At 46.1% G+C, this 24,482-nt stretch overlaps 1 protein-coding gene across 1 annotated transcript; it reads left to right on the forward strand.

Annotated features, from left to right (window-relative positions):
- Positions 1-3,746: 3,746 nt before the first annotated feature.
- FAM131C (family with sequence similarity 131 member C) lies at positions 3,747-24,337 on the forward strand. The gene is made up of 7 exons (XM_033922258.1): positions 3,747-3,809; positions 4,065-4,182; positions 12,070-12,212; positions 13,761-13,854; positions 19,336-19,518; positions 20,551-20,661; positions 21,640-24,337. Exons 2-7 carry the CDS (start codon positions 4,161-4,163, stop codon positions 21,933-21,935), a joined length of 849 nt encoding a protein of 282 aa, XP_033778149.1. The 5' UTR covers positions 3,747-3,809; positions 4,065-4,160; the 3' UTR covers positions 21,936-24,337.
- The last annotated feature ends 145 nt before the right edge of the window (positions 24,338-24,482 follow it).

Raw genomic sequence — 24,482 nt, forward strand, 5'->3', positions numbered from 1 at the left:
TTTTACTGCATCAAGATTTCCAAAGACCAGTATACACTCGAAGTTACAGAGTAATACTTTTAAAACCAATAGGAGGAAATATCTTGTCACTCAGAGAATAGTTAAGCTCTGGAATGCATTGCCAGAGGATATGGTAAGAGCGGTTAATGTAGCTGGTTTTTAAAAAGGTTTGGACATGTTCCTGGAGAAAAAGTCCATAAACTGCTGATGAGACACACATGGGAGAAGCCACTGCTTGCCCTGGATCGGTGGCATGGAATGCTGCTACTCTTTGGGTTTTTGCAAGGTACTTGTGACTTGGATTGGCCTCCTTGAAGATGGGCTACTGGGCTAGATGGACCATTGGTCTGACCCAGTAAAGGCTGTTCTTATATTCTTATATTTTCCTTTTTAGAAGCAAAATTTCTCATTGCAATCATACAAATCAGCAGGACTGAGCTCCAGAGCCAGGTATTGGGATCCCACTTTCAAGGCAGTTGCACATTGAAGGCTTCTGGGTGGTCCAGGAAGATAGGCTCAAATGGCTGCTGGTATCAGTCTTCCATTGCATTTTACGCTCCAGACTCCCTTTCTTTTAGCTTGCTACCACACCAGGGGTAGGCAATTCCGGTCCTCGAGAGCCGGAGCCAGGTCAGGTTTTCAGGATATCCACAATGAATATGCATGAGATGGATTTGCACATACTGCCTCCTTGAGATGCAAATCTATCTCATGCATATTTATTGTGGATATCCTGAAAACCTGATCTGGCTCCGGCTCTCGAGGACCGGAATTACCTATCCCTGTACTACACTGATGAAACTACTCCCCCCATTGTAAGCTAATTTTAAAACATTTTGGCTATTTCTAGTGAAAGCAGACTCCTCCACTGTTAGCATTGTAGCTCGTGGTCTGCTTCTCAGTAAGATTTTAGTAATTTCGTACTTGGGATTTCATTTCAGAGGATCTCCTGTTTGGATTCTTTGAATAAGTTCAGCTAGGATATTTAAAGCAGGAGTGCCCCCTAATGCACTTACCTGGTACTGCAAGGTGTGCCCAGGGCTTCCATAAATAGGAACCTCATTAAAAGGTTGAATTAAAAGGTTCGTGTCCCAGCAAATTACAAACCAGTAAGCCTGGCAAAATAGTGGAAACTATTATAAAAAAAAATACAATTATTCAGAGACAAGCATGGTTTAATGCAGGGCTGCCCAAGTCCAGTCCTCGAGGTCTACTGGCAGGCCAGGTTTTCAGGATATTCACAATGAATATGCATGAGAGAGATTTGCATGCACTGCCTTCTTGCCATGCAAATCTCTGTTTTTGTCCTAGTGTCTCTTCTGATTTTCTAAGGGGTGGGGGAGGCTTTTCCTTAGCTCTGTCCAGGGTCTGTTACCTATTACATTACTTGGGCAAATTCCTTTGAACACGGCCTGAACACTTGCTTCCACTTTGCCTATTTGCTTTCAGAAGCATCACGAAAAGTTAACCCTCCCTTTTATTGCCAGCTGTGGTGGAAAAAGCTCCGACACTCATAGAATTCCTGTGAGCATCAGAGCTAAAACCACCATGGTCGGGGATAAAAAAAAAAAAAAAAAAAGCCTAATGCGGCTTCATAAAAGGGGCCTAAATAATTTCTTTTTCTTTCTCCATTTGTGAAATTTAATTCACATGTAAATTGCCCTTAAATCTCACTTTTTCATGCAGTTCACCCTTGCAGTGACATAACTAGAAAATCAGAGCCTGTGGGAAAAAAATATTGAGGGGATCTCCCATATAATATTATGGAAAAGACATATAAAGACTTCGAGAAAAAAAGTTTAATAAAATGTAGGTATGTTTAATTGAATAGAGCTTCTTAGAAATAGAGACACTTCAACAAAGAACAATTCAGGCTTAGGGGCTCATAATAAAAAAACAAAAAAACCCCGTCCAAAATGCGGCCTAAGTTGGTACTTGGATCGTCCAAGTACCGATAATCAAAACTGGTTTTAGACGTATCTAAAACCAGCTTAGGTCTTTTCACTGGCTCTGTACGCCCAGAGTGTAAAGGAGTGTTTTTGAAGGAGTGGATAAGGTGGGAGGGGGACAGACCTAGACTTAGTCATCTGTCAGCCATAATCAAAAAAGTTTGACAGGTTGTCAGACAGAATTCATTTCAAATGCTCCTGTCTGGCTTTCAAGATCCTTCAAGGCATCCTCCCTCCCCTAATCCCACTATCCTTTAACGCCTCGAGGCCTGCTACCACCAGATCCGCCCACAGACATAAACTATCCTTCCCCTCTCTACGCGGTATTCTCTACGCAGGCAAACTGGGAAATTCCCTCCTCTCCAAAATCACGGGCCTTTGGAACGATCTCACAATCCCGCTGCGGAATCTGGGCTCCCTCCAATTATTCCGTAAACAACTGAAAACCTGGCTTTTTTTCTAACATATAACATTTCTTCTCCTGTTTATTTTCCCTCTGTTCATATGCTTTTGTAAATCTTTCTCCTCTCTCTCCTTATATTTTTAAGCTTTGTAAACCGTGCCGAGCTCCACTTCCGTGGAGATGATGCGGTATATAAACTCAAGGCTTAGTTTAGTTTAGTATAGGTTTTGACTTAGACCAAGTCAAAACAGGTATAAGTTCCAAATCAGGCCACTGAGCTGATCAGCTCAGCGGTCCAGCCAACCTGTCTCCCTGGTGATTCCCCCCCCCCAAAAAAAAATCTTCCCCGGCAGGAGGGGGCTGGACACAACAACCCCCTTCCCCTCTGAATCCACACACTGACCCGCTCTGGACCCCCTGATAGGATGGATGACAGTGGGAAATATAGCACTGAGCAGGTGGGTGGGAATCGAATCAGAGGAGCAGGTGGAGGGATTGGAGGAGGAGAGAAGTGCAGTTTCCTCTTCAGTGATTTCAGAAAAGGAGGAAAAGGTGGCGGGGTTTGAAGAGAGAACATAAGAATAGCTTTTACTGGGTCCATCTAGCCCAGTATTCCATCTTCAAGGAGGCCAATCCAAGTCACAAGTACCTGGTTGGCAGAAAGGACAGATGGAAGGAGGTGGGGGGAACTCAAGTTGAAGCTTGTGAACCTTGTCATAGAACAACTCGGGGGGGAAGTGAAGGGAGGGATTGGAGGTGAGGGCACTTTGAGCAGAGACTTGAGTGTGGCAAAGAGACAGCGAGGGTTAGAGCTAAGAGAGTTAGTTAAAAGGGTTTCATATTCTTCTTTGGCAAGTGAGAGACTGGGAGGATGTCGGCAGGAATTTGAGGTGTACGTATGGAGTCAGCATGTGTGCGGGATTTAGCCAAAGGCATTCAGTAGATCATGCACAGGTAGTGGATCTTAGAGGTCAGCAAGGGCTGGGGTTTGGCGCACCTTACAGGAAGCGAGATGGGAGGAGCGAGGGTATCTAGAGCGGAGGAGAGGACGGGGTTAGCCACGAGCCCTCTGAACAGATCAGAGCAGATAGACTGGGTCGTCTGGCACACCTCTCACAATTTCCTTCACTTGCCATCAGTGTCCTTGACAGACATCAAACTTTGAAAAGGCCACCGCACCCCCCAGATCTAGACAGAAAATAGCATTTCCCTCAGAAGGGCCAACGTGTCCATCTATTAGCTGTAAATGAAATGGAGAGCCCAGGCAGAGGTTCTGGTTTACTGACTCTAGGAGGACCTCAGTGCTCAACAAGTGGGATGTGCCAGATCCAGACACATTCCCTGCGCTTCCAGGCAACGGCAGAGAGGGATGAAACCAACCCAGGCAGCTGAAAGGCTTTTTCTGTTCTCTTCCCAGAGAAGCAATAGGTGAAGAACGCAGGCAGGGGCTGTGCGTGGTACGATTCCTCATTCTCTCTGCCCCCCCCCCCCACCCCCGGTACAACCTCAACCTTGACACCCCTTCTCTCTACCTCTCCTTCTTTGAGCTGCTAGCAGACCCCCCCCCCCCCCAAACTTTAGCAGGATCCAGAAACAAGGGAAAACACCAGGGATTCTTCCAGCTTCATTATTTCTAAATCGGTCTTGGCATCTAACAGCGGTGAGGCAGAATTTTATTATTTTCTGGGCTTTTCTTTTTTTTTTTTAAGCAGCAGCTCGGTGTTTGCTCTCAGAGTGGCTGAGGGGGGAGAGATGAACCACTTCGCCTCCAAGAAGAGGAGGAGAGGCTGTTGCTTTGTGTCTCCGTGATGGGCTCCTGCATCTCCAGAGGTAGGTGGGGTGGGTGGGGTGGGAGAGAGCTCAGATTCTAATTTACTTTTGGGGGGGGGGGAGGAAGTGTGTGGCTGCTGCTGTGCGAGTGGCTGAGGTAGTTGGCGGCTATGTGTTCCAGGCTTCAGGACTGACATCCCAAAAGTCCACATTTGAAACCAGTAATTGAACTGGGATTGAACCATCCCTTCTCAGCACTTAACCAAGTCAGTGGCTGCTCCGGGGTGCATGTGGGATCTGTGACAGCCTTGAGGGTCCCTGTGGCTGACTTTGCCTTTGGGGTCTGTAGCTCTGGGCTTTAGGGACAATGAAAAGCCCAGGTCAGGGTCATCTCCCAATGATCTGGAGGTGCTTCAGCCCTCCCCGGGCACAACATGACCCCATTCAGGCTGAATGTTTCTCGCTGTGCAGCGTCTCTGGAGACATTTCAGACAAACTGTGATTTGTACTGTATTCACCCATATTTTAATATTTAGAGCTGCTGTACAACTTAATATATGCTGCTATTGACTAAAATCACTCCTTCAACAAATGCCTCTTTGTGGCCGCTCAGTGACATAAGAATTTTTTATTACCTATTTAAACATTTGAAGCACTTTATTGGGGGGCCCAGCAGTTTTCTCTGATCCTTTGAGCTTATTTATATACCATCTATACCAGTGGTCTCAAATGTGTGGCCTGGGGGGACACATGCGGCCCGCCAGGTCCTATTTATCATCTTCACAAAAGTAAAATAAAACCGTTTCTTGATCTTATGTCTCTTTAGCTATATTATGATTAAGACTTAGCCAAAAAGAAAGATTTATCAAGAGTTTTACCTCATTTCTTTTAATAAGGCATTACTTATTTTTTCTGAGGCCCTCCAAGTACTGACAAATCCAAAATGTGGCCTTGCAAAGGGTTTGAGTTTGAGACCACTGATCTATACCCTAAGTGGTTTACATCCAAGTATACTTCCCTATGTCCCCCTTGGGCTGAAAGTCTCTCTAATGGACCTGGGGCAGTGGAGGATTAAGTGACTTGCCCAGGGTCACAGGGAGCAGAACCTCAGGGTGCTGAGGCTGTGGCTCTAACCACACACTCCCCACAAATTAAAAGTTAATTTTATATAGCTTCTTCCCTCCATCTCATCTAGGCAGTGGAGGGTGACAGCCTTTAGCCAGGGCTCCCTCCCAAAACCAATCCACAGGTATATCGAGTCTGGCCTCTAGGTGTCACTATTGTGCAATGGCACTAATGCTCTTCCTCTCACCCATCTTCAAATCTGGCCTGCTCTGGAAGCACAGTCTGGGTGTAGGGTTACTAGACGTCTAGATATCCCAGGACATGTCCTCCTTTTGAATGTGCATGAGTCGAGTCTCTTTCATTTGAAAGGAAGCTCTGCAATGAGAGGGCATAGGATGAAGTTAAGAGGTGATATAAGGAAATACTTTTTTACAGAAAGGGTGGTAGATGCGTGGAACAGTCTCCTGGAAGAGGTGGTGGAGACAGAGACTGTGTCGGATTTCAAGAAAGCCTGGGATAGGCATGTGGGATCTCTCGGAGAGAGGAAGAGATGATGGTTACTGCGCATGGACAGACTGGATGGGCCATTTGGCCTTTATCTGCCATCATATTTCTATATTTCTATATCTGGGGGTCCGGACGGCTTTTCAAAACACAGCACTTTGTTCAGGTTTTGGAACAGCTTGGAACAATCACTGTCGGGCAGGAGGGAATGCGTGGATGCCATGCGATGACGTCACGCACCGCATGCCCTCCTGCCTGACTAGAGCAGGCAGTGGGGGGGGGCGGGGCTAGAATAGGATTGGGGGCGGGACTGGGGCATGACAAGATGGGGATGGGTAGAACTGGGCGGGTCTAGGGGGGGTCTGGATTTTCCAAACAGAAAATGTGATAACCCTAACAAGGGGGTGCTGAAAAGTTCTCGGCCCAACCAACTCCCTAAATCTGATGTTATTTGGTCACAGTAGCTGAAAAGAGAGTTATTTTAGTTGATTTTTTGTCAGAGTTTGCAAATTGGCACTTTGCAAAATGAAATAACACTTTTTTCAGCTACTGTGGCCAAATAACATCAGATTTAGGGAGTTGGTTGGGCCGAGAACTCTTCAGCAGCCCTTCGTGTAGAAAGAGAGAAAAATAAAGGCCGATAAAGACCATTTGGCTTATGCCGTCATCCATCCACTCCCCTTTTCTTGCCTTAAAGATCCTTTGTGCTTGTCCTAAGCTTTCTTGAATTCAGATAGTCTTGATGTGAAGAAGTATCTCCTTAGATTACTTCCCAGTCTGTCCCCTTTCACCTTTACCCTATGCCCTCTTTTTCCAAATGAAAGAGACTCGACTCATGCGCATTTACATTACGTAGGTATTTAAACATCTCTATCATATCTCCCCTCTCCTGCCTTTCCTCCAAAGTAGACAGATTGAGATCTTTAAGTCTGTCCCTATACGCCTAATGATGAAGACCACCCACCATTTTAGTAGCCTTCCTCTGGACCGACTCCATCCTTTTTATATCTTTTTGAAGGTGCGGCCTCCAGAATTGTACACAATATTGTAAATGAGGTCTCACCAGAGTCTTATACAGGGGCATCAATACCTCCTTTTTCCTACTGGCCATACCTCTCCCTAGCATTCTTCTAGCTTTTGCCGTCACCTTTTCAACCTGTTCATCACAGACAATCACACTCAACTCCAGCTCCTCTTTCGTGCACAGAATTACTTCACCTCCTAAATTGTATTGCTCCCTCATGTTTTTGTTGCCCAAATGCACGACCCTGCATTTTTTGTAGCATTAAATCATAGCTGCCAAATTCAGGACTATTCGTCAGTATTCACTAGGTTCCTTCTTCTGAATGACAGCACTGTCACTGAGACACCAAGAAAACCCTAAATGCCATTTTAAAGCCTGTGGTACTGCATAGTTAAAACAGCAGAGGAAGCTCAAGGTGTGTTCTGGCTGTATAGTCTATTATTATATCAGAGAATAAGTTGATGTCATTAAACACTGATTTTTTTTTTTTTCTGACTTTATAAAGAAATGGCTTGCAACCAGTAAGCCTCTCGGATGTGCACAGGAAGCCACAGAGCGGTCACGCATATAGGGAGCTAGTCTGGTGATGATTTTCATATTTTCCAAGCATGCTGTTGGGAGGGAGCTCTAGAGAGGGGAGGCTTACAACCAGTGAGCCTGACGTCAGCACTGAGCAGAAAACAAAATGACTGATCCTATAGATAGACACAGTGTCATGAGAATGAGTCAGTGGGGGCTCAGCAAAGACAAATCCTGCCTCAGCACTTGATTCGATTTTCATACAAGGCGTCAACAAAGAAATGGATAATAGGGAGCCAGTTCATATGGTGAATTTGGATTTTCAGAGAGACTCCTTAGTAAATTGGAGAGATATGGAATAGGAGTCAAAACGATTTTGTGCTTGCAAGTTCTTTTTTGATCAAGCCTGATAGCAAAAGACTTCTGTATCCCTCCTATCCTCCCTTTTTTTCCTCTGCCATCGCCAGACTCTGTCCCTTCTACCTTGCACTGTATGCTTGGAACAAGCTGCTCGAATCTCTACTAACTCCTCACACCTCACCCATCCCCCATCCTTATATGTCTTGTCTGTCTCTCCAAGTTAGATTGTAAGCTCTTCCAAGCAGGGACCTCTATAAATGTCATTCCACCTCTTTGAGCATGCTTTTGACTCCTAACTCCTCTCACCTCATCCATCCCTATCCCTATACGCCATGTCTGTCTGTCCAAATTAAACTGTAAGCTCTTCCAAGAAGGGACCGCCTATTAAATGTCAAAATATTTAATACTGTGTATGCTTTTCAGCACTGTCTAAGTGATAAATAGTAGTGGTATCCTTCTGCTACAGAACTGGTCATAAAGTGTATGGGGACAGATTTAGAGACCTCAATAGGTCTATTCTAGAAGAAAGACAGGAGAGAGGGGATATGAAAGAGACATTTAAATATCTCCCGTGGCATTAATGTACAAGAAGTGAACCTTTTACATATGAAGGAAAACTCTGGAATGAGAGGGCCTAGGATGAAGTTAAGAGTTGATAGGCTCTGGAGTAATCTAAGGAAATACTTTTACAGAAAGGGTGGTAGATGCGTAGAACAGTCTCCCGGAAGAGGTGGTGGAGACAGAGATTGTGTCTGAATTCAAGAGGGCCTGGGACAGGCACGTGGGATCTCTTAGAGAGAGGAAGAGATAATGGTTACTGCGGATGGGCAGACTGGTTGGGCCATTTGGCCTTTATCTGCCATCATGTTTCTATGTTTAAATACCTATGTGGCGTAAATGTGCATGAGTCGAGTCTCTTTCATCTGATAGGAAGCTCTGGAATGAGAGGGCACAGGATGAAGTTAAGAGCTGATAGGCTCTGGAGTAATCTAAGGACATACTATTTTACAGAAAGGGTGGTAGATGCATGGAACAGTCTCCCGGAAGAGGTGGTGGAGACAGAGACTGTGTCTGAACTCAAGAGGGCCTGGGATAGGCACGTGGGATCTGTTAGGGAGAGGAGGAGATAGTGGATGCTGTGGATAGGCCATTTGGCTTTTATCTGCCATCTTGTTTCTATATGATTTAGGGGGAAGTTAACACATGTTAACAATAGTTCACATTATATTTTACTGACGTCATGTTTCTATTTTCTTGGTGCTTGGGGATTTCCCCAGTATGACGATGCTTGTCTTATGTACTGCTATCTTCATCTTGAGGTTTGTGGGCCTGAGGATCATAAAAGAGGCTAGGAACTGAGGAAATGAGTGTGTGTATGTACTGGGGTGTAATTTGAGAATGTCTCAGGGTTTTGATTGGTTATTCCAAGGGTGGGATCAGTTTCTTGACATTTAAGAGAAGGGTGAGGACTTGGCTCTCTTCCCTTTGAGTCAGGTGGGGGGTAGAGGTTTTAATTTGGGCAATCATTGAGTACGTGCTGCTTGTGAGTCACAGAAGAACAAGTCTGCATCTTCTCTTTCAGTTCTAAGAGATTCTTGGGTTTTAGCCTGACCTCCATTGGAGATCAGAGGACTCCTTTCTCAGAATCCCAGATATTTGATCCACCTCCTTGGACTTGGGGGTCACTTTGTCAAGGGCGATCATTTGGCGACTGCGCCACGATGTTAGTTAGCAAGAATTGTCTACCTTCTTTCTTCTCCAGGCTTCCTCTAGCTCTTGGGATCTTTCCTGAAGCCTTCCAGTTACATCTGTGACCCAACCATATGAGATCTTGTTCATGAGTTTGAATATATATATATATATATATATATAAATATCTCATTTTACAAATCCAAGTTCAATGTGAATTGCATACTGTACTGTAAGTAGCAGCTGGAACATCTCTCTGAAAACCCATGAATGTGGTCTCTTTCATAGGCATTTTCGGACTACTAATAAGAATGGTAGCTAAGAGGAGGGACGACGGCCTGTTGAGAAAGGACCCTTTGTATCTGTACTGGTTCTGTGCCCATGGTGTACCTGTTTTGTTCTGGTCCACTGGATCATCTTCAGCCTGGTTTTGAGCGTTCACTGGATTGGGGATGGCAGAACTTTCTCAGGCTTCTGCCAGAAATATTGATGCAAAGCTGAGGGTCACGTGTTTATATGGCAACATGTCTGAGTCAGCCTCTCATCGTTCCAAGGAACCGGGTGTCAGTATTAAACACATCAGCAAGGTGTCCAGGGTTAAGGAGCTGCAGAAGGAACAATTATCTTATTGTGATATGATTCAGCGGCTGAGGAGCTTGTTAAGAGCCTCAGACAGTGAGAGAGACCTTCTGGCAGCTACGAAATGTAGGATCTCTCTTTATACGCTGCTGCTTCCCATTAAAATCAATTCAAAGAGAACAACCCCCTCCCCCCCCCCACCGCCCCAGTCTTTGAAGTGCTCATTTCCATTAGCATCAATGATATCAACTGGCGTTCCTGAAAGACAGACACTGCAAATCCTAAAATTCCCCCACAGATTCTTGGGGGGGGGGGGGTCGGAGTGCTACAAATCACAGGAGTAAATGTTACAATGGCTGTGAATTCCAAAATGCCATCATTTATCCTGAAATTGAAAAATAATTTATCCATATAGGGGATAAAATTCTATAAATTGATTGAACTTAACCACCAAGATGACCCGTGCTAAGTGCAAGTTTGGTATTGGTGATCGCAGGCACAGTTCCGTGCGAAGAAGCTATCACCTGGGTACATAAGTGCTGACCAAGCCCCTGAGCCACCCAGGTCCACACCCCCAAGCCGCCAATACCCCTCCCAGGTCCATGACCTTGACCCGCCTAGGGATTTTGCGCTCACAGTTTATAGATTACCAACTTAGGGCAGTTGTCTAACTGTCACTTAACCTCAATTAGAGCTGATTATTGGTTGTTAATGCTAATTAGCAAGTCGTCAATCAAGTTATGCGCACATCTCACAGTTTTTGCGTGCATCCAAGATGTGTGTAGCGAGGCCTAAGGTACGCGCTGTTTATATGGGCCAGATTCCGCTAATGACGACGTACGTTGGGCGACAGTCCACGTCCTACTGCTGCCCAACCTAATTGTTGCAATTGGTTCAATGACACAATAATTGACTCTGCCATTGTCCTAAGGAGGAGCCTGGTTAGGGCGAATGCCAGAAGCGACCTCAGGCGCCTTTCTAGATGCAACTCTCGTTAAAGGTATACGCCAGAAATGTAGGCCTTTAAAACCTTCCCCTAGGTTTCTGGCACCTACTTTTCACATAGCCGCGATTCTCCAAACCGCTCCATTGCGCCATTGACACGCAATTGGCAGTGCTTTTGGAGGCATCACGGCGCCATTTGCAGAATCTGGCCCTAAGTGTCTAATCTGCGCCTAGGTTGGGAGATCCGAATGTACCGGTCTATTCAGCGGCACTTACTAACTAACCTCCATTCCTTAGTCCTATCTCAATCGGATAATTGTATTTCTGTTTATCAAAAAGAACTCAGGCGATTCCAAATAATTCAGAACACCACCGTCAAGCTTTTATTCACAGCTGCTAAATTCGATCATGCGACGCCTCTTTTAATCAGAGCGCACTGGCTCCCCAAATCACATAGGATCACTTACAAAACTCTTAACCTTTCAAAGCCGAATGACACAATTACCAGGATTTATTCACCTATACGATCTTCGCACTCAATCAATCAAAACGTTTTGGAGATCCCATCAGTCCGACATATAATATATGAAACGACCAGGACATCGAGAACAGTTGGCCCTCCTTTCCGTGGGAAGAATCTGATCTTACAAAATTCCTGCTTAAGGACGCTTTCGATTGCTAATTGAGTCCCCTCCTCTATGTACCTCATTTCGATGTCTCTCTTTCCTATTGAATATTGAATTCCTTATATGCATCAGTTTGTCTTCTCTCTTGCAATTACCTTTTATTATACATTTTAAATTGTATTTATATACACTGCTTAGATTTTTGTATAAGTGGTATATGAAATGTTAATAAACTGGAAACTAAGGGGCCCTTTATTAAGACACGAAAAATGCTAATGCGCCCTTAGAATATAATGGATGCCTTAGCATATAGTGAGCGTTAATCTTTAGCATGCGCCACTGTTCCCTCTAAGCTGAGCAGGAGTCCTCCACCCACAGTCTCACCAATAGAGGGTGCTGTTTTACTGTCACATTTTTCAATTGTGAGGGACAGGCAAGTTCTGCAGGACTCCAGGGAACATACCTGTCCTTAGCGACTGAAAATATTCCACCCCCTAGTGGTAGCAATGCAGCTGGAGGACACCTGCTCAGCTTAGAGGGAACACAACGTTAGCACGCCTTAATAAAAGGACCCCTAAATGTTTCATGCCACTGATTCTCTGATTCGCCTGAACCGCTTTCCTCCCTGTCCTTTAGAATTCTTCACAAGTGCCCAGAAAGAGTTTTCCACCGCCAACACCTCCCACACGGAGTGCCCCCCCACGTCAGCGGCTGCCGAGAGCCAGCGTCAACCAGCAGCTACGGATGGAACTCCAGCCCAGGAGGACGACGTTAAGAAGGTAATGACCGGGAGGGACTGAACTCAAAGTCGGAAGCCCTCTAACTTTCAATGGTACAGCAGAAATTCAGGTGCCGATTCAGCGCATAACTTTTGGCGCTAAACGGAAGTTAAGTGCTACGGCAGGACAGAGAGAGGAAACAAAAGGTAGAATTCAACAGATACTTAAGCAGGAGAGAGATAGAAAATAAGGTGGGTTAACATGATGCAGGAAAATGAGCTCTGTGCAGCTGATAAAATGTAAAAGAATATAACACAGAGAAAGTGAAAGTCTAGTGCTTCCCAAAAATCACTACTTAATAGTTGCCATACAGTGAGAGATTAGAGAAACTGGGCCTCTTCTCCCTTGAGCAGAGGAGATTGAGAGGGGACATGATCGAAACATTCAAGATACTGAAGGGAATAGACTTAGTAGAGAAAGACAGGTTGGTCACCTTCTCCAAGGAAGGGAGAACTCGAGGGCACTCTCTAAAACTGAAAGGGGATAGATTCCATAAGGAAGTTCTTTTTCACCCTGAGAGTGGTAGAAAACTGGAACGCTCTTCCGGAGTCTGTCGTAGGGGAAAACACCCTCCAGGGATTCAAGACAAACTTAGACAAGTTCCTGCTGAACCAGAACGTACGCAGGTTAGGCTAGACTCAAATAGGGCGCTGGTCTTTGACCTAAGGGCTGCCGCATGAGCGGATTGCTGGGCACGATGGACCACTGGTCTGACCCAGCAGTGGCAATTCTTATGTTCTTATGAAAAAAAACTGGAGGTTTTAATCTTCTAAAGGGGTTGCAAAGCCTCAGAAAATGGAGCCATTTACCCAATTTGGGTTTTACCGTGAATTCTTAATCGTGCTCCTGCTCACGTCACAGGCTTAGCCCCGCCCTCACTCTCACTAATTTAATACAAGTTCTTGTGCAAAAAATTTTTCCCATTATTTAATTATGTCTTCTTTATTAAATAAAGTGCTTTGAAATGAGCTGTTAGGTTGTCAGTTTTGAATAAGAGGATATAAGGTTTGCAGGTTTTTTCAGAATGCACTTTATTAGAAATGAGAACAGAAGTAAAAAAAGTTTTTTGGGAAAAATTTTTTACACAAGAACTTATATAAAATTAGTGAGAGTGAGGGCGGGGCTAAGCCTGTGATGTGTAAAAATTCACGGTAAAACCCGAATTGGGTAAATGGCTCCATTTTCTGAGGCTTTGCAACCCCTTTAGAAGATAAAACCTCCAGTGTTATTTTTTAATTTTTGACTTGTATTCTGAGGGCATATTGTGGAGCTGAGCAAGGTTGGAATTGCAATTTGTGCATTTGCATATACGGTACGCATAGGGATATACAGTAAATGTACATATTTTCATAAAAGCTGCAAGTTTGGTTGTTTTTGTGAGACGTGTCAGCATTCATTCTGCCAAAGGGCTCTTGCATCTCCCTGAATTTCCCACTGAGATGAAGGGGCCAAACTAGGACCCTAGACCTTTAACCCAGTACTTGTCAGAGAGCTCAGAGTTCACGCAGACTTTTCCCACTGCTTCTTTCTCTCTCCTCTCCTCTCCAGAAATGCTGTCAGACCTCGAATGGCTTCCTGCCCGAGTCCAAGCCCACATGCAGTAACTATGACATCACAGCGCTCGCAACCTCCTCTCTGGTGGGTAGGTAGAAAGCTTCGCCTGCTCCTTCTCTCATTTGCTTGTATAATATTCTGTGCATATTGTCCCTCTACCTCCCCTTGCAGCAAAAACAAGGTAGGGTTTAAATAGAGATTTAGAGGGCTTTGGGGCTTTGTAAAAGAGGCTGATAGACAGCAGAAGTCAATTTTCAGAACTGACATGTTTTGAACACTAAAATGAAAATAAATTATTTTTCTTACTTTTGGTGCCTGTTGATTTTAAAGATGGAACAAAATGTTCTTTAAAATCACCAGGCAACAAAGGTAAAAAAAAAAAAAAAAGATTTATTTTCATTTTAGAAATTAAAACATGTCAGTTCTGCTGTCTATATTTGCCACTGTACGAGTATAGAAGGAAATGTGAGTGAGCGGGGGGGGGGGGGGACGCTTTATGCGATTACAAATTTAATTGCAATTAATCGCAATCGATATGCAACCCTACTCTATTGAGCAGGGATTGTCTCTTGCATATGTGGCGTATGTCTAGCAGTGCTATAGTAAGCGAGAACTCCACCTCCAAATAGCCGGGTGTGAGATAGGCATAGGGCATTAAGCAAGTGCTAATTCTTAGCGTGTGTTAAATTAGCTAGCACGCCTTACTAAGAGACCCTATACGGGCTGCTGAAAATGACCAGTTAGCACTGAACAAGTGATTTTAACCAACCCGGAGCCGTTTCTGGACAGGCTTTGCTTTGAATCCCAACCCAATTTTTTCCAGTGGTTGAGAGTGAGACGTGCACTTCATTTTGCCTTAGGGGACAGGCCATGGCCCTACCAAAATTCTCCAGCCAGTTTATCTGCGGAGAATCAAGAGCTTGTATTTCTGCTGTTGTTGCTCTGTCTGTCTTTGGCCGCCACTGGCCGCTGGCTCCACATGTTTGCTAATAATGGAGGGGGGAGGGCTACATAGCCTTCCACTGAGCTCTGGGAGAGCAAATCCGCTTTCAGGGCCGATGGATGACGTCTCCAAGGGTGGCTGATTCATCCTGCTTGTCCATGGAGAATCAAGAGCTTGTCTTTCTGCTGCTGTTGCTCTGTCTGTCCTTGGCCGCCACTGGCCGCTGGATCCACTTGGTTGTTAATAATGGAGAACAGCTACTTCCTGTTCCCAGTGCTGGCCAGGCAGAGCAAGGGCAGCAGAGAGACAATCTCCTGTCACTGTGCGGTAGATGTCTCATGCTTGGGGCTCAGAGGTAACTGAAGCACTGGGGATAGGGATTAGAGGCGGGAACTATTGCTGGGCCTGGGATAAGGGGTCAGGTGGAAGGTGTGTAGTGTCACCAGACATCTGGATTTCCCCGGCCATGTCCAGGGGTCTGGACGGCTTTTCAAAATCCGGCACTTGGTCTGGGTTTTGGATCAGCATCCGTGAATGCGCAGATGCCATCCCGACGCCCGAATGGGTTAAGGGGGTGGGGATGGGGGCGGGGACAGTGGGCAGGGATGGGGACTGGAGGGGGCGAGCTTGGGGTTGTGGTCATGGGTCTGGATTTTCCTGAAGGAAAATCTGGATAACCCTAAAGGAGAAGGAAGAGGAACTAGGAGGGGAGGAAGAAGGGCATGTGCAAGAGAGAGTGAAGCTGAAGGGACAGAGTGATGGAGGATGGGTTTAAGGTGAAGGAAAGACAGGGTAGGGGACTTAGGACAATTGGGCACAGCCATTTCACCATGGCTGATTCATTGCCAATTGAGGCCTGAAGTGTTTTAAAATTTAAAACTGAAAAGAACATTAAAAAATTGCCCTACTGGGACAGACTGAAGGTCCATCAAGCCCAGCTTCCTGTTTCCAACAGTAGCCAACCCAGGTCCCAAGAACCTGGCAGAAACCCAAAGAGTAGAAACATTCCAGAGCTGAGATTGTGATGTCATAATGCCTCATTCCACCAATGCCTAAGAGCCAACCTCATCAGTGATGTCACAATGGCTTCATTGTCCTATACTTGGCTCACATAAGAATGTAAGAACTGCCATACTGGGACAGACCGAAGGTCCATCAAGCCCAGTATCCTATTTCCAACAGTGGCCAACCCAGATCCCAAGTACCTAGCTAGATCCCAAGAAGTAAAACCGATTTTATGCTACTTATCCTAGGAATAAGCAGTGGATTGCCCCAAGCCATCTCAATAATAACCTATGGACTAGTGCTGCCTGATTTGCTGATTCAAATCGATTCACCAATTCACTTCGGTGAATCAATTCGAATCGGTTTGTTGTCTGAGAAAATTGGACTCACCAATTCAGCGACCTCTGAGGCCTCCTAAAGCAGCCGTAGCGGTGATGGTAGACGATCAGTAGCGTTATCATTCTGAATGGGCTGCTTGCGGCCTGCCCCGCCGGGGCCTTCCCTCTGCCATGCCACTGATGATGTGGCAGAGGGAAGCCCTAGAGGGGCAGGCCATGAGTAGCCCATTCAGATTGATGTCACTGCTTACCATGTACCGCTGCTACTGCTTTATGAGGCCTCAGAGGTATGTCAGGTCTCATGGTGGGAGAGTTGGTGGGAGGGATGGAAAACTACTGCACAGGGAAATGGGTGGAAGGGAGGAAAGCTGCTGCACATGGAGATTATGTAGTGTTATTTCTGTACTAAATTATTCTTCTTTTTCAATAAAATGTCTTTTTATCAATTTATCATTGTTGAGTATGAAAATATATAAGTTATAGCTTTAAAACCAATAAAAAAATAATAGCAAATTTTAAGAAAACCAGAGCTTTATATAATCAGTGGCTTTGAGGGCCCCCAGGATGGGCTTTCAAATGATTAAAAAATGATCTTCTGATCAAATTTGTGGGAAAAACTTCAATTTGCAGTTTTTCCAACGTTAGGATTTTCTGGACAACCCTAAAATACCTCCACCCACCTGCAGAGACACATCTGTATAGACCCTGCACGCAAAGTACATGATGTGATGAAGAGAATTAAAATAGACTGAAAAGCCTTCATCTGCTTCCCACGCCTCAGCCCGGGAGGTCCCAGCAGCACTTTCCAATATACCTGTCAGCCTAATTAACTTGTGAGTTGGGAAAATCAATAAATTGTCTGTTTCTATGGCAACAACATCACCTCCCCTTCTCTGGCACTCGGCGTACCAATGTGCCCATATTACAGGAAATCAAAGATTAAGCACAAAGGTTCTCCAAAGGAAACACACAGCAGCACTGGGGGCTCCAGAGGCCCTACCAGATGTGAAACTACCAGACGTCTGCAGCGCTGTACAGAGTCACAAAGAAGACAGTGCTTGCTCCAAAGAGCTTACAGTCTAAACAGGCAAATAGGATGTCTTGGATACAGCTAATCAGCTGGCTGGGTTGGAGGGCAGACTGGAGTTCAGGACAATCGAGCCATTGTGACGTCACTGAGGTTGGAATGAGGCATTATGACATCACAGTCTCAGCTCTGCTTCCCAGAGACTGAAACTCTTCACACTACTACTATGCAGCGCTGTACAGAGTCACAAAAAAGACAGTCCCTGCTCCAAAGAGCTTACAGTCTAAACAGGCAAATAGGATGTCTTGGATACAGCTAATCAGCTGGCTGGGTTGGAGGGCAGAGGAGTAGGGTTAAGGATTGAAGGCTGTATCAAAAAGGTGGGTTTTCAGTCTACTTTTAAACAAGGGAAGGGGGTTTGACGGACAAACTCGTGTCATTTATTCCAGGCATAGGGGGCAGCTAGATGAAAGGAACGAAGTCTCGAATTGGCAGTGGAGGAGAAGGGTAACGCTAAGAGTGAGTTATCTGAGGAATGGCATTCTCTGGGAGGTGTATATGGAGAGAGATTGAGGGGTCAGCAATAGGAGCTTGAACTGTATGCAATGGTGACTTAAGGAGAGGGGTGACGTGAGTCTGTCAATCTTTTATTACCACTACTATTTATTATTTCGGTAGTGCCCCCAGATGCTCGCAGTGCTCTACATTAAACACAGAAGAGACAGTCCCTGCTCAGAAGAGCTTACAATCTAAGTTATGAGAGACACTTGGGATATAGGGTGGATCAATATATGGTGCTCTTGAAGGGACAAATAAGGGGAGAAGACTTAGAGAGGGAAGGGGCTACAGAGGGAATGAGAACAGATCGAGTGTATTCCAAGTTGGAAGGGTTAGGACAGGGGTGTCAAAGTCCCTTCTCGAGGGCTGCAATCCAGTCGGGTTTTCAGGATTTCCCCAATGAATATGCATGAGATCTATTAGCATACAATGAAAGCAGTGCATGCAAATAGATCTCATGCATATTCATTGGGGAAATCCTGAAAACCCGACTGGATTGCGGCCCTTGTACGGCTACGATGCAACTGCTAAGGCGAGTGTTGGCAGTACTTAGGAGTCACATTCGTTACTGTCAGAGTATACATAAAATTGGTGGCATTTTCTTAATTAATGGATCACCTAATTGTTGGAAGGCATTTGTTATGCATTGAAAATGGGGTCTCCAAGAATAACACTTAAAGAAACCTTAAAGACCCAGTGGCCTAGTAAGGGAGGGGGGCGATCCGCCCCGGGTGTCGTCCTCCTCTACCGCCTGCGCGCACTCTTTAACGTTCCCGGAAGTGATGTCAGAGGAAGTGCCGATGCTGGTGCGAGAAGCAGGTCGGAATTGCTGCTCCCGCTGGGAAGATTAAAGAGGTGCAGGGGAAGGAAAAGGGTGTGCTCGGGCGTAGCAGGAGGGGGGGGGAGGGGCACCACCGTCCCGGGTGTTTATCTTTTTGTACTCCTTATATATCGCCCTTCGCAATAACAGCAGAGCGAAAAGAAAAGATTAAACAAATATACCCCCGTTAAAAATTAAGGATCTTTTCCAGATAAGCCCCGCCAAAAAGTTAACCCCCGCCACCCAAAAAAGATGATAAAAAAGAGGCGCGATCTGTATAAAGTAAAGTGGGGGGGTTCCCCCCCACGCCCCCCCATCGGAGCCCTTAAAAAAATGGTCGACAGTTTATTCTATTTTTTATAATGTTAAGTTTCATATCCTCTTTTTTATAATCGTTTTGGGTGCTCCGACGGGGGGGCGTGGGGGGGAACACCCCCAATTTATTTTATACACATCGCGCCGCGTTGTGGGGGCGTTGTGCTGAGAACTTCACTGGTTAAGGTTGCGTGCGCTGGCAAAAGGTGGCGGGGCTTATCTGGAAAAGATCCAAAATTAAAATATAAAACCCCACAAAGCTGCAGTCTGGAATCCCACCCTAACCCTCGCTACGCTACTGTAAAGACCCCTGATTTTTTTCTATTTCATTTCTTCTATCCCACCTACAAACCCAAAAGCTGTCCGAGCAAAGTGCTTTCAGGGGTTGTCCCCAGAGGGAAGGGAAGGTTCATTGACTTGGCCAAGGTCACAGGGAGCAGCTGTGGGCTTTGAACTGGGCTCCCTGGTTCTCAGCTGCTCGTCACAGCCTGGGTGCAGGATTTTGGGGGGGGGTGGATGTGTCCCAGCCTATCTGGAGCCCGTTTGCTTTATGCTTTGCACAGGTTTAGTTCAAACCATCAAAGACCACATCACCAAGCCGACAGCCATGGCGCGTGGCCGGGTCGCCCACCTGATTGAGTGGAAGGGGTGGAGTGCCCAGCAGTCAGGCTGGGACCCCTCGCTCCCAGATGAAGATCATTACTCCTACCTCACCGATGAGCTGAAGGAGGCACGCTTTGCCGCAGGTACCTGGCAGGGGAATCAGTGACATGGGAGACTTAGGTAGGGCGTGTGTGAGATTACCAGTAAGATGAGGGAAGCGGACAGGTTAACACTGGTTGTCCTGAGGAGGGAAGTAATGTTGGTTGTCACACCTCTTCTGAAAGATGAGCATATTCCTTTTAAATACAATGTTCTTTCCTATCAGATATTAGCAAGTGGTCTTCCTTCTGTTTTATTTACCCCTCTTTTCACAAAACCGCAAACATGGTTTTTAGCGCAGGCTGGCACGCTGAATGCTCTGTGCTGCTCCCGATGCTCTCTCACTTCTCACCTTTTAAAATTTGAGGGGGTCGCTGGCGCAGCAGTGATTCTGTGGCGCTGCCTCTCTGTCTCGGCCCGCCTCCTCTGATGCAACTTCCTGTTTCCACTTGGGCAGGTCGAGGAGGTCCTGACCAATGCCGGAGAATCAGTGCTGTGCTGGTGAATCACTTGCATTTTAAAAGGTGAGGGGGGTGCATCAGACTAAAGCGGGGAGTAGGGAAGTATCTTCCCGACCTGCAAGGTCCTCCTGGAACAACTGATGTTAAAATGAAGGGAGAGATGCTGGATGGGAGGGCATTTGGTGGGTGGGTAAACTGGGGGGAGGGACAGGGAAGAGAGGAATTGGGGGAGAGGCCCTTCCTAATTTCTATCAACAGCACTGCTTGCCGGGAGAGGAAAGAAGCTGATGCCAAGAAGTAAAATAAAGTTCCAACTGGATCTGGATTCACCCAATCTTGCCTTTCATAGGGAATGAAATCAAATTCCTGCACGAAATGGGGTAAACCCTGGACTGGACTAACACTGGTGGGTGAATCTGGATTCAATTGCCAACTCTGCTCTGGAAATAGCTCACTCTTTAACCTTCATTTGGATTCACAGTGGCAGTAAACGTCTCTCTTCGGGACTGGCCATCCTTGGTAGCTCTGTAGCCACCTTAAAGCAATCACCTTTTCTCTGTATTTTCATGGAATTGTACCAGATTCTGGGGGTGTTTTTTTTGTGCTTTTCTATAGGTGTAGCAGAACAATTTGCCATTACTGAAGCCACACTGAGCGCTTGGTCCTCATTGGATGGTGAAGAAATGCATTGTGGGAATGGCTCCCAAGACGTCATACAGCTCCAGGGTAGTGTGTCTCTCTTTCTTTTTGCCGTGCTCAGGATCTGGCTTCCAAAAAGTGTCCTAGGGCAGGGGTAGGCAATTCCGGTCTTCGAGAGCCGGAGCCAGGTCAGGTTTCCAGGATATCCACAATAAATATGCATGAGATAGATTTGCATCTCAAGGAGGCAGTTCATGCAAATCCATCTCATACATATTCATTGTGGATATCCTGAAAACCTGACCTGGCTCTGGCTCTCGAGGATCAGAATTGCCTACCCCTGTCCCAGGGTTACCATATGGTGGGATTCGGGGTGGGATTGGGGCGTGGATGGATGGAACTGGGCAGGCCTGGGGGGCAGGTCTAGCGGGATCAGGATTTCCCAAATGGTGATGGTAACACCATTCAAGGGCAGTAAGGACACTTCTCCAAGAGCTCAGACAATGTGGAGAGACCTTTCTGAGCAGGCGCCAGTCACTCCTCCATGTCCACCCAAGCAAGCAAAAAGCTGTCCTAACATTATCTACCCAACTAACTGGACACCAATCTGAATATCAGCTGGAGTCTGGTTGACTTCTAGGTAACAGCAGCTACCCAGATGCTCAATGGCGGAGACTGGACATGGTCCAGCATTGAACATCTAGGGTTAATTCTGCCCACGGGCATCAATGGCTTAAAAACCATTGATCACTGAATTCTTCCAGGGACTCTAGAGTGTGAAGCAGGAGAGCATCAGCTGTCCTGTTCATTCGAACAGTCCTCTAAAATGACAACGTATCCAGGTTTTCCCAGACATCTTAAGGGAGGTATAATAGAGTCCTATTTGAGATAGACACGGGGGAAGCCACTGCTTGCCCTGGATCGGTAGCATGGAATGTTGCTACTCTTTTGGTTTTGGCCAGGTACTAGGGACCTGGACTGGCCATTGTGAGAACGGGCTACTGACCCGGTAAGACTACTCTTATGTTCTGTTCTTATGTTGAAGTCTCTCATTTTTCCTTCCAGACCTGGAAAACATTTATCTTCAAGGAAGACTGTTGAGTGGCTCCCAGGGACTGGGCAGTTCTAATCTGGATGGTAGCCTTCGGACCTACTGCTGCTCTTCTCTGACCTCCCCCATCCTCTCACACCTGCACCTGAGGGCTGAGGAATGGACCTTAGGAGAGGCCCATCCTTCTCTGACAGGCAGCTCTGTGGGGAACGGAGAGGCCCCGGTCAGCACCCAGATGCATCCCATGAATAGCTTCTTCCATTATATGGACAGCAGCTCCCTGTCGGAGGATGAGGTGTTTTATAACTAGTCCCAATGAGATGGAGGGAAGGCAGAGGCAAGGATGATGCAAGGGTGGAACGGCTGTTCTAGCATCCACTCAGAGTCAACGGAAGCCAACATCCATCATGGATCTATGGAAGGCATGAGGTAACTGGCTGCTGAGCCCGTCTAAGTCCAGATGTGCAGTTTGCAATTTCTGTTGGGGGAGGGAGCGATGCTCGGGTTTAAAAAAAAATCTGTGTCTTGCCGTTATATCACTCCTGTCAGAGCAAACAGGAATGGGGTCCACAAAGAGCTCAGGTTCATGGCATCCTGCATGTGCTGGCAAGACGTCGTGCTGGAAGCGCTTGCTCATAGAACCAGCGACACTTCCCCCTGCCAGTTTGTAGCCCATCCCCTTTCACAAAACAAGAACAAAGTTGCAGGTACTGTACGGAGCTCCCCCTGTTGGATCAGACATTACGTGAGTGTAAGTGAGTTATAGCCCCCTGTTACTGATCCAGCAGGGGGCGCTCCTTAAAGTACTTCATATTTACTCAAAAGAGAAGAAACGGGCGTGAAATCCTCTGTGATGCTGGATGCAGAAGAAGGAGCTAACGACCTTTTGCCCCTCCTCAGTCTCCGTGTGAACCTTGCACTCAGCCTGCAGGTCCTCGGAGCATTTCTTTGCATATACCTTCGTTACCATGGGCTTGAAATGTGCAACACACTGAGCTCTACACAAAATCCAGGAAACACCCCATGAAAGACAAACTGTCACAGAGAAAGAGGGGATGGAACTGGACACATCAACCCGAGATAATCATCTAAAAATGTATTGCAGTCTTGAATCAGACCCAAATCCTGCGTGCTAAATCTTTATCGAATAGGGCGGCCATAATAGTAGAGGAAACTGCGCAGATCCCACCCTGTGCTCTGTGATGAGCCTCACCCATGACGCACTTGGCCTTTCAGTTAGAAGAGTCTAAGCCTGAAAGAGTCGATACAAAGTTTGGCGAATTTGAGCAATACGTTGTAAGGGAAGGTCCCGTAGGGCAGAGGCCGTTTGGACACCGCGGAGGGCCATGAACAGTCCTGGATGTTCTAAGAATAGTCTTCAGATTCAAATTTATTTGGTCTGGGAATTTGCATAGCTTGGTGACGCAGAAAACCAGACCTGTATGTGGCCTTTGAAGACCGGGGTTGTGTCCAATGGCGTGGTAAGGGAGGGATGGTCCACCCCAGGCACCCCACCTCCTCTTCCCACCCCTCCCCTTCCCCGTACATCTAGTCATTCACCATTGCAAGCAACAAGAACTTCAACGTGCTCCTCACGACCGTGTTGTCTCTCCCACTTCTGGGGTGCTGCGCAAAGGAAGTGACATCGGAGGAAGATGGGGTCGCGAGGAACACGTTGAAGCTCTTGTTGCTTGTGGCGGTGAATGACTAGAGGGAAGGGAGGGGAGGCGCGCATGGTAGGAGGGATTGGAGAAGGAGCAGGGGGGAGGGCAGAGACAAGAGCAGGGGAGGGGTGCCACTGCCCTGGACACCTCCCCTCCTCGCTACGCCACTGGTTGTGGCCCTCTCTGGATGGTCCAAACGTGCCTTCTGCATGCGCTGTGTCTGGACTCAGAATCGGTAGCTGACTTCCTGCTCGGAGCATCCATCCCTGAAGGCATTCCCCCTCCCCTCCCCCATGCAGTATGTAAACCCGCCTGTGTTCTTGAAATGCTGTAATTGTTCGGTGCACTGTGATCCTGTGGGGAAAAAACATTCATCATTCTGCTTTTTAGATAAGAACCAGATGTTGTTTCTGCAAAGTGCTTATACGAGAATTCTGTATAGGGCGAGTCGGTCTCTTTCCCAGTAAAGGTGAATAGACAGGAGATGGAGAGAAAGCGGGTCTTACCCAACAGAAGAGTCCATGCTCATGATCACTACCTAGGACCCCCCTCCCCCCAAAGTCTGATTTAAAGGAGACACCTAATGAATATGCATCAGATATGTTTGCATATTTCAATGTGGTTCTTAGGCTTAATGAATGCAAATGTGTCTCATTGAACCAAAATGTGAAAAAAGAAGGATAAACACTTTGTCATGAATCACATTGTCATAGGATGGGGGGAAGAAAACCGAGTAGGACCAGGGAGGTCTTAAGAACGAAGCTGCACAGATGGGATGGGAAGCTTGGCGGACTTCTGAATTGATATTATGTATTATTGGTCCATTGTAATATGCAAAATTCATATCTGTTGTGTTCTTTGTCTAAATTTAATAAAACTGTTCTCCAATAAATGTATTAATTGACTCATGTTGGCATTCAGAATCCACAATTACACTCATAAAGATAACGTGTTTTGCCTTAAGAAAGCTGAACTCATCCTTTGTGCCTCTTTTCCATATTTTGATGTAATTTCAGGTTGTTTGGGATTCAGAGTCAATAACTGCTAATATAGAAGGGCATTTATTATTATTAAATATATTTATTGATTTTCAAATCATATAATCAAGAATAACTTGTCTAATTCTTTTTCTTTTGTTCTCGCTAAGGAATCTTGGATCCTATAATTTGAGGACTTGAGCAAATTAGTTACAA

The sequence above is a fragment of the Geotrypetes seraphini genome, chromosome 15 (genome assembly GCF_902459505.1).
Source record: "Geotrypetes seraphini chromosome 15, aGeoSer1.1, whole genome shotgun sequence".
Lineage (NCBI taxonomy): Eukaryota > Metazoa > Chordata > Amphibia > Gymnophiona > Dermophiidae > Geotrypetes > Geotrypetes seraphini.